We start from the raw sequence: 11,044 nt of genomic DNA, 5'->3' as shown, positions 1-11,044 counted from the left end.
ATATAAATAGGGTGTAGGCCAATTTAGTTCGAGAGTGAAAAATTCAATTCTCTGAATTTTGGCTATCAGTCTATATACACATATTTAGACTTAGGGTTCTTTTGGGCTAGCATCTAGTGGATGATCTACGTGTGTTCGTGTGTGGATCAACTGTAGAGGAAATTGCGCTCTATTTCTAAGTGTCACATCAGACTTTTTACCGGATCGTAAAAGGTATATTCCTAAACACCCTATGGTGTGTTACAATTTAATTAAATGTCTTATTGGATCCGGCTTGGGTTTTAGATTTAGAAAAGTATTCTAAATTATTGTACCAAAATTTTATTGGATCCGGTTTGGTTGTTTCTCCTCTGGCAATCGCCAACCATGATAGTTTTCTTGCGGCTATTCCTTGTTGCAGGACTGTTGCCCTCTCGGCTTCTGTCTATGCTAGGCAAGGAGTCGGTCGTCGCTCCTTGTGAGTTGTTTGATCTCGACACCAGTAAAAAAAAAGGTTGGTACCACTATTTCGGACCACCAACGATTGTTCCTTTTTTTGGTCAGTTACTGATGAACCATGGATGATGTTGGGTATGCCTTGCCACCACTGGTCTTGATCATGCGGCTAAAGGTTTCGATTTAGGTATCGTTTTTGGTCACTGGCTCGAAAACGACTTTCTACATTGGTCTTGAGAGGTTGTACCTCCGCCCTATACGACAGGTATTTTGGCCTTTTATGTATCGCTGCCGAAAGGGGGCTGGGTTTCGATGAATTGTCGATCTTAACTGCTATCGAATAATCATTCTCACCCGGTTTCGCATGTCTTTTTCTGTTGTGCACCGTATCACGGTCCAGGTGCCGTTTTTTTAATTAGTTAAGTTGTTACCCTAGTCTTTTGGGCTCTTGATGCTGGCAAAAAAGGCTTAAATGGGAACTCAGTTAATCATTTTAATTTTAATTTTAATCTTGTCATATAAAATTTGTTCCAATATTTGGCCTTTTAATTATGTTCATTGTTTTGGTCAAATATATAATTATTATTACGTATAATTTATGGTTTGCTCCAAAAGGACCAGTAATTTATATCGGTTATTTTTGTTTATTTGGAAAATTAAAATGTATGATTGCAAGGGTTGCAATGCAATCATCGTCTTATATTACAATTTATTATGAAATTACGTTTTACCTTAATTTGATTACGTAACAAAACAAGTTTTATCACTGTACAACACGCGGTGTGTGAAGTAAGAACCAAATGGTTGTTCAATGAAAAAATTTCTATCATATTTATCTTATTCTTTTATTTATTTATTTTATTTTATATCAATAAATGTATATTTTTAATACATGACAATTGAAAAAATAAAAATCATCAAAATCAATCAACATATATCAAAATAAATTAAAATTTCTCAATCAATCAATATATAATTAAAAATATATTAATTTAAGAATTAAGAGGTGGTTCATTGAGAAATTTCAATCATGTTTATCTTATTTTCCTTTATAAATGAAATTAGGATGTACATACATTTATTTTTATTTACATCAATGTATATAAATTTCTATGTAATGACAATTGAAAAAATAAATCATCAAAAATCAATCAATATATATCAAAATATCTCAATATATCATATATATTTAAAATATATTAAGATAAGACCAAGATGTGGTTCAATAAAAAATTTCAATCATATTTATCTTTTTCTAAATGAAATTAGAATCCACAAATATATAAAATACATATATTTTATTTATATTAATACATACATAGAGGAAGGTTCAAACGGGAACGCTAACTATTTAAGAAAACAAGAAAAATGTCGTTAACGGACAAACTCACATGTAATTTTACATTAAATTGAAGTGGATGACTTTTGAGGCCACTTAAGTTGCAGGGTAAAGTCGCCTAAATCATGTATGATTTGTTACGTGAATCATATACGATTTTGTACATTTTTAATAATGCAATTATATGATGGAATTAATTGAAGAAGTTTAAAGGTTTTCACTAATTTCTTAAGGTGCAACACATGTTGACTCTCTCAATCTTGCATATAAAAGAAAGCCATGATTGTTGATATTAATTGCAACAATCGATGTTCATAATTCTTTACATACAAGACGTTTACGCTTCTCTCTCCGCTAAGTAATCGTTTTGCATTCTGAGGTTAGTTATGTATAATATAAATATCTTTTGGGGTTTCTCTAATTTATTTGTTTTATATGTGTTAAAACAATATTACAAGTTGATTTTTTTTATGATATTCTTGATAGTTCTTTTTCTTATTCCAGAATTTTTATGAGTTATCTTTTGGTTGCGCAAGTGTTCATTGCTCAATTTATTGTCAATCCAAACAGACTTACAGATTCCTTTTTACAACAAAGCAAGAAAACGAAAAGTTGAAGTTAGATTTCTACAATACCTTAGGATTGACTCATCGTATATTTTAAATTTTCCAATATGGTTCTTTTTTGCTTCTTTCAATTGATTTTCTTACATCAATGTAAGTTGAAATATTTGAAGGAAACATATATTTATGTGAAGTATTTTTTATTCTTGAGTTTGTGTCAGATTTCTTAATATTTCCGTCGTTATTATTATTCATTTTATTTAGTTTTACAACTTTATTTCTAAACAAATATCTCTCTCTCTCTCTCTCTCTCTCTATATATATATATATATATGTGTGTGTGTGTGTGTGTGTGTGTATTAAAATTTCACTAATTATATTATATTTAACTTTTTCGAATTATTTGAATACTATTTGTTGATGATTCTATTAACAACCAATATATATTTATATAGACGATCTTCAGATCATTAATCAAAGTACTCATGTTACCGCGCAACGCGCGATTCGCATACTAGTTTTATATAAAACTAAAAGGATGCACCTCAAACTTTATCATATAAAAGACAAAGTTACAAACTTCACCAACACTTTTATAGTTTTTCATCTTTTTTAATTATGATTTTAATTAAAAAAATTATTGATTAGTTTTTAAAGTTAAAAATGTATAATATTGTTTAAATATTTAAAATTTTAATACATGTTTAAAAATGTATAAGACTGATTATATTTTTAAAACTAATTATATATAAAAAGAATCAAGTATCTCACAAACTTCTCAAGTCGAGTATTAGGTGGCTCGACTTGACTCGTTAATATGTCGAGTTTAAGCTGAGCTTATTCGAGTCGAATGTTGACCGAGCTGATCTCGAGTAACTCACGAGTTATATCGTTATCACGTACACCCCTTAATTATCACATAACTTTAGCATAATTTACGGTCATTATAAATATAAAATTAATATCTAATTCTAAAAAACTAAAATTTAATTTTCTTACATCAATTATTTGAAATACAAGTATTTTAATAAAAAAAAATCATATATCGTTTTACATTTCACAAAATGTGAAACCCCACACGATCACATTAATATTGTAGGAAAGGGTCATAATGGTAAATTCTATCGAGGATTCGACGCGGCATTGGTCAAGAATCATCTGAAGTCAACGCGCGAATGAGTCTTCTTTTCTTTCTATAATGCCGAAAGAAGAACTGAAACGCTCTTTATTTATACCAAAATTAAGCCTCTATCTTGAATGCCAACACCTAGAATTTTGACTACAAAATTGACACTACCATTTTTAATCATATTTATTTCGTAGAAGCAAATACTTGTTGGAATCTGTAATCTATTTCTTTTTTTGGGTTTCTGTTTGTAGGGTTTTTGTAGATAATCGATCTTTTGATCGTTTTGTTGGTGAAATCGTAAATCTTATTGTTTTCTGAAGCGGGTTTGGCTTCAAATTGTTGGATGTTAAGAATCGTTTCTTCTTTGGAGATTATTTGATGGAAAATTTATGCTGTTTGCAGGTAATCTATACCATTATTTACTTTATAATCTTTCAGTTTATCAGTTGATTGTTCTTGCTATGTGGTTTAGATGATCGAATTCAATATATGTTTATGAGGGTTTCTGTGTGTTAGCTATTTCTTGAGATGGGTTTGTTTGATTCTTACTGGATTGATCTGTATGCTCTCTGCTTTGATTAATGGATAATTGTAAAGATTAACATAATCAGGGCTGTACTTTGTTAACCAAATCCAGTTTCATTTCTCTTTGTTTACCACTGTTTCTATGTCAAGAACAAAGCAAATTAGTGGTAGTAGCCCATCAAAGACTTGTACTTTAAGAGTTAATTGAGTCTTAGAAGTCAAACAAACCATTGTTTTTTTATCAAAAAAATGCAAGAAAGAAAGTTTCACTTTGCAAGAATGAAGGTTTTGGGAAAAGAAATGACAAGTAGAATGGTTTTTTTGGTGATGCATTATCATTGTTGGTTCAAAGTTGGTCTTTTTTGAAAAGCAAATCACCATTTTTGGTATTTTGTTGCAAACAAACCATTGGTCTTTTGAGTTATGGTGTTTGTTTTCTTGGCGTTTTTGCAAGAACGATTGTTGTTTTGCAATGAAAAACCAACTTTTTAACTTTATGAGGCATTGTCTGCCAAATATTGTTGTAGATTCTTGGTTGGTTTTGCTAATTCAAAAGATCTTTTGTATCTCTCCGGATGTTTATTTGTTCTGTGAAAAAATAACTAGAACTTCTTCATATAGGTTGTCTCTACAGAAATCTTTAATGTTCATTTTAAACGAGATATACATGTGTTATGAGATAAAATTATGCTCGAAAATGGTATTTTGAATAAAAATCACATAACTAAACAATATTTCTTATTGGCATAGATTTCCTATCGTTATTTGGTATGAATTTTGCTTATAAATGGTGCTAGCTTTCATCTTTGTACAATTCTAGATATCACCAAGAATCTTGAAATCCTAGCAATGCTTGTGGATGGAGGCAAATTGTTGGGATATTTAGGAGAATAACCTTGTGATATATTTTTATTAAATGCGCAACCTTCTGATAGATTTTGAGGCATTCTTGTGTTAGAAAGAGATATTCTTCTGTTAGGCAAAGACATTCTTAACTCTGTGAGAAGGTTATTTTCTTAAATAACCATCAAGTTGCTTAATGATTGTGTGTAATGTTTTCTATTCCTGCAATTACTATTTTGTATTGTATGATTAATGATCCTAACATAAGATGATAAGACTAAGACCATGTTTTTGTACTTTTCTAATGTTTTTTGGTTGTTTTAGTTCATAGGAGGCCCATCATCGTATAGCTCTGGTAAGGGAAAAAACCATGAGGGTAGTGTCAAGTTCGGTTTCGACTTAGTTAAAGGAAAAGCTAATCATCCAATGGAGGATTATCATGTTGCTAGGTTTGTGGAAATAGAGCAACACGAGCTCGGGTTATTTGCCATTTACGATGGCCATTCGGGAGATCGCGTGCCTTCATACCTTCAGAAGCATTTGTTCGATAACATCTTGAGTGAGGTGCATCTTTTATGCTTTTCAAAATCATCGTACCTGGCTTTTAGTTTCAAACAAATTAATGTTCTTGCAAAATTGGGGGGAAAAAGACTATGTTGAGCAAGAACGAGTGATTTTGGACAAAAATGGCAATTCTGATATATTTCTTTTTTTGCGTTTACATCTTTACTGGGGGTCTTTACTGAAATTGTTGCTCGACTTTTTTGGGTAGAGGTCAGGTCTGTGTACATCTCACCCCATATTCTACTTTCAGTACGATTTACAATATTCGTTTGTTTTTCTTTGAATCTCTACGGTGTCTAACTTTATTAATTCTTGCAAACTATCAAGTTTTTTTTTTGGCATTTTCATAAGAATGATGGTTAGTTAGCCACAAGAACCCACATACTTGGTTCAAAAAGTCAACCACTTGTTATTTTCTCATTCATATGTGAATGGATCCTTTTTGGGTTTGTTTGATTTTGAGATAATTTTGCAGAGCGAATTTTGGGTTGATCCAAAACGATCGATATCCAAAGCATATGAGAAGACTGATGAAGCAATTCTTACACATGACTCTGACTTGGGACGAGGTGGGTCCACTTCGGTTACCGCTGTTCTTATAAACCGTCAAAGGTTATGGGTAGCGAATTTGGGTGATTCTCGAGCTGTTCTTTCAAAAGGAGGTGAAGCCATACAGATGAGTACTGATCATGAGCCTAGTGCAGAAAGAGTCAGCATTGAGCACAAAGGAGGATTTGTCTCAAATATGCCAGGTTTGCACCTATAAATCAACAATTCAATCTATTCATCGGTTTGACTTTCGTTGATAGTACTTCAATGAGGTATTCTTATGTGCTAGTTTGGGATGTAAACAATCTAATGGTGTTCAATCTAGTGAAGTTCTTGCCTTTCAGGAGTAAAGTTGCCATTTTTAAGAATATTGGTCCTTCTATCCTTTCTTCCCTGTGAACTCAAAAAATACCCATTCTGCTGTTTTTAAGTCTACCATCATCATGTTGCCTCACTAAACTTTTTGCCCTTCTGGGGTAAAATTGACATTTTTAAGAATCTTGGTTCTTCAATCTAGTTAAATACATGCCTTTCAGGGTTAAAAGTTGCCATTTTTAAGAATCTTGGTTCTTCAATCTAGTAAAGTTCGTGCCCTTCAGGGGTAAAGTTGTCATTTTTAAAAATCTCGGGCCTTCAAATCTACTAAAGTTCTTGCCCTTCAGGGGTAAAGTTGCCATTTGTAAAAATCTTGGGCCTTCAAATCTTTTAAAGTTCTTGCCCTTCAGGGGTAAAGTTGCCATTTTCAAGAATCTTGGTTTATCAATCTAGTAAAAGTTTTACCCTTCAGTGGCAAAGTTGCCATTTTTAAGAATCTTAGTAAAAGTTTTACCCTTCAGTGGCAAAGTTGCCATTTTTAAGAANAGTTTTACCCTTCAGTGGCAAAGTTGCCATTTTTAAGAATCTTAGTAAAAGTTTTACCCTTCAGTGGCAAAGTTGCCATTTTTAAGAATCTTAGTTTATCAATCTAGTAAAATTCTTGCCCTTCAGGGGTAAAGTTGCCATTTTTAAGAATCTTGGTCCTTCAATCTAGTAAAGCTCTTGCCCTTCAGGGCAAAGTTGCCATTTTTAAGAATCTTGGTTCTTCTATCATGAACTCAAAGAAAGCCAACTTTTCTGTTTTCTAGTCTGCCATCCTTTTGTTGCCTCCAGTTAAATTTTTACCCTTCAACTAGGGGCAAAGTTGTTATTTTTAGGGATCTTTCTCACCTTCATTTCCTCTCTAAATGCAAAAGATGCAACTCCGCCATTTTAGCCTACCATATTCACCACACCCACTTTATTTTCTTGATCTTTAACAAGGGAAAAGCTGTCACTTTTTGAAATCTTTTCAGCAACTAGAGAGATTTTTTGATAATTGATTTGTTCCTCTTCATCAGGGGATGTCCCTCGAGTGAATGGACAGCTGGCGGTTTCTCGTGCTTTCGGAGATAAAAGCCTCAAATCCCATTTGCGTTCCGACCCTGCTATTCAAGATACAATCGTAGATTCCAAAACCGACCTCCTTGTGTTGGCAAGCGACGGTCTTTGGAAGGTGTTCCATCTTTCTGTTTCATATAAATCTACAAAAGATGATCACATTTTCATGTATCTTAATTAGGATTTGTTGATCAACGTAATTCAGGTGATGGATAATCAAGAAGCGGTCGATATTGCAAGAAGAATCAAGGACCCCCAAAAGGCTGCTAAGCGATTAGTAGCCGAAGCTTTAAAGAGAGACAGTAAAGACGACATTTCGTGTGTTGTAGTTAGATTCAGGTAAGATTTTCACTCATTTATTTCCTTTTACGTCTTTTTTTCCATTTACATTATGTGGGTCCCATTTCCATCATTATGGAAATAGGACCCAACAAAATGAAAATAAGAAAAGGACGACATGAATTCTATGTAAAGAACTCATATAATGAGTCAATACTTGAAAATAAACCCTTTTGAGGGGCTATGAATATGCTTAGATTGGTGAAGAAGACACATAAATTTGAATAGTTTGAAATGGTTTTATTTTTGTAAATTCCAGCCTCATTGGTAACTTTAGTTGATTATTGTAAGATTCTTTAAAAATGAGTATGATTGTTTGCTATTAATGGTTTTGATTCATGCCCATGTTATTGTGACTTGTATTTCATGTATTAATAGTTGTACATTGCATCGAATAGTCGATGCTTATATGGTGTTGGGGCATCGAGGCGTCTTGTGTGTTAGCGAGACAGAAAGAAACCAGATATTCGGCAAATGCAGCAAATAAATTTACACATTTTTTTTATCACATTTGATGAGATTTGAATTTCTGACCTTCTAAGAGACTAAAGACCTGTATATCTAAGTGGGTTGATATCAGTAGTGTGAAATCTTCGATCGATTCCAAGAACATGGTACCAATGAAGGGATTAATTCAAACCAATCTTTGGGGCAAACCCAAATTTGAATTTTTGATCGTTTACAATTTCAAACATGTAATCTTTGAGAGATTCCAAACCTACTTCAGGAGTCGGGTAATAGAAATTCCCGAGTTTTATCAACATAAATACAAAGTGTTAGACCATCTCCAACTTGACGTAAAAAAACATTAAAAACACTAAAAATAGTAATACCATTAACATCTCAACTTAAACCACACTCTTAAACCAACAAATTTGTGGGCCATATGAAAACGATCACCAAATCTGCATAGGTTTTGCCGGTTAAAGATTGACACGACATTATTGCCGCTCAATTTGAAGACCCGTCAAATATCATTAGATTTTGACGAATGGTTGGAGATGCTCTTATACGTCAGTAACAAAAATTCAAATATATACCTTTTCCATTATCCATTAGTGTTCAAATTCAAACATAAGAAAATATAATAAATATTTATTTTTCATATGTAAATGAGAATTATATGATCATTACTTTTTGTTTATTGTTTTGTTGTATTTTGTAATTGATTTGTTGATACATGAAAAATATAATAATTTTTTTATTTTTTTTATTTTAAAAGTATAAAAATTTATCTGTTCAAAAGAGATCTAATCAGTTAAAATATGAAAATTATTGTTTTTTTTTTATTTCATTGAGTTCAATTATTTACTTTTACAATTTTAATAAGTTCAATAATTTATATATACAAAAACTCATAAACTTAATGATCGAAAATACAAAAATTGGTTGGATTTTCCTTGAAAATATATCTATAGTATATTAAAAAAGAGAGTTATGGTTTTCTTGAAAATTAAGAGATTAAGATTTTAATGTTCAAATGTATAAGTTTTACATCAGCACACCATCTTAAAATAGTTATTATTCAATTTTAAGAGGTATATATTTAAGAATTGTTTGTTTACCTCTTACCAATTCCATTATGAGGTAATATTTGAATCGTTAAGAGATGAATCTTGTTTGACAAAAAAAAGTCTGTCTTTTAATGGTTCTAAAACCTCTGAATGATTTTGTATCATGGGCCTCCGTTAAACCATTCAGCGCCCTATTTTCATTGTAGACAATTGTCAAACAATTATACTTTATTTTACACTCTATCATGAGAACCTCTTAATAATTTTGATCATTTAATCATGAGAACCTCTTAATTAATCATATGCTAAAGTAGAAATCATTGGTCCACTCCACACATAAGGGATGCTTCGAGTTCCTTAATATTTCTCTTTTGAAGTAGTTTGTTCTCCATTCTCAATGCTCCTTAACTTGTAAAAATGGTGTGCAATTCATAGGAAACTTACAATTTATCCTTAGCATTGTCTTGTTTGAGTAAGTTATGGATTGCAAAGAGGCAGTTTTGAAAACATTGAAGTTAATAGATAAATTTCTGTTTGTTTGCTTATTCTCAATGTTCTAAAGGGTTTATTTATTTATTTATTTCCCTTCTTGTTGTGTGTTTCTTTTCTTTGAATTTAGTAGGTCAACCTCATGCAATGGCCTAGGGATATACTTGATTGAAGGTAATTATCTTCCATCTAAAATCTGTTTTAGGTATTTTCTTTCAATAATTTGCAAATATATGATTTACATGACTTGATTATAAGTATCAAATCCATCATAATTATGTTTCTGAGTAGCAACTTTGGTTCTTCATATACTTTTAACTGGATAGTCGCGTCCGAGCGGATTTGGCCGTCCCTTGGACATCGCGTCTTTGGTGATGCAAACATTTGGATTGTGTGATTCTTGATTTTGCCTTTTGTATTATGTGTCATTGATTATACGATTTTAGTTCCGTTCTTTGTTTTATTTTAGATCCAATTAAAGTTTTCTTGTTTATCTAATTCGTTCACTGAGCTGGTCGCTCAGCCGTGTTTATTTTTTTTTTATGCATGGCAGGTTAGTAGCAGTTATGGCGGGGATGAGATTGAGAATTGATCATGTTTCTTTTGAAGTTGCACCTTGGTGATGTTATTTATAACTTGATCTTGTATTTTTGTATATTGTACGCTGTATACTTTTGTTAACTCTCCAAGGCTTGTAGTTTTTATATTTATATGTATAAAGGTTTAGCTTGGTCTAGAGTTTTTGACGAGGGATGTTACACCTACTTATATATAGAGAGAGCCCTATATATATAAAGATTCTTTTTATAAATATGGCATTTTTGCAAACAAAGGCTTGATCAAAATGAACCAACCACATGAGTTTAGAGGGTTAGCCAACATGAGCTAATGATATGAATTTATAGGATTAGCCAAGAGTATCCAACCCCATGAGTTAAAACAAAGACACATCAACCAAATCTCATATATCTACCATCAATTATCAATCTTTTATCTCTCCATCAATGTGGGATATACAAAACTCAACATCTATGCAAGAAATTTAGAATACTCAATTCTTAGGGTGTCACATCATTTCTTGTGGATCTTGCTTTTATATATAAAGAAGATTGATACATATACATACACATACGTACACACATATAATAAGATTTGTTTTGCGAAAGAGAGTCATCCAAATAAGACAACTTTATGAGTTAAGCCTCTTGAGTTGTATTTTTTTTCTTATACACATCTCATTATTCCAATCTTCAATCTTTCATCAAAGTGGGATATCTCAAACTCAACCACAATTAACCAACACTTCAATACTTAATTCTCGTGATGCAACTAATTACCT

The 11,044-nt window shown here is 31.8% G+C and overlaps 1 protein-coding gene across 1 annotated transcript; it reads left to right on the top strand.

Annotated features, from left to right (window-relative positions):
• The first annotated feature begins 3,553 nt into the window (after window positions 1-3,553).
• Window positions 3,554-8,046, top strand: LOC112504450 (probable protein phosphatase 2C 10). The gene is made up of 5 exons (XM_025108391.1): window positions 3,554-3,868; window positions 5,159-5,398; window positions 5,874-6,150; window positions 7,324-7,478; window positions 7,569-8,046. Exons 1-5 carry the CDS (start codon window positions 3,845-3,847, stop codon window positions 7,704-7,706), a joined length of 834 nt encoding a protein of 277 aa, XP_024964159.1. The 5' UTR covers window positions 3,554-3,844; the 3' UTR covers window positions 7,707-8,046.
• Window positions 8,047-11,044: the final 2,998 nt, after the last annotated feature.

Source organism: Cynara cardunculus, unplaced genomic scaffold (genome assembly GCF_001531365.2).
Source record: "Cynara cardunculus var. scolymus isolate 2C unplaced genomic scaffold, CcrdV1 Un_Scaffold_5649, whole genome shotgun sequence".
Lineage (NCBI taxonomy): Eukaryota > Viridiplantae > Streptophyta > Magnoliopsida > Asterales > Asteraceae > Cynara > Cynara cardunculus.
The sequence above is the reverse complement of the archived record's forward strand: the minus strand, read 5'-3'. Positions and strand labels throughout refer to the sequence as shown.

Bases quoted from the DNA above. Each gene is read 5' to 3' on its own strand.
- LOC112504450 (XM_025108391.1), top strand. From the start codon at position 3,845: ATGGAAAATTTATGCTGTTTGCAG. The intron at 3,869-5,158 runs GTAATCTATACC...TGGTTGTTTTAG, and splicing joins AAAATTTATGCTGTTTGCAG to TTCATAGGAGGCCCATCATC. The intron at 7,479-7,568 runs GTGTTCCATCTT...AACGTAATTCAG, and splicing joins CAAGCGACGGTCTTTGGAAG to GTGATGGATAATCAAGAAGC.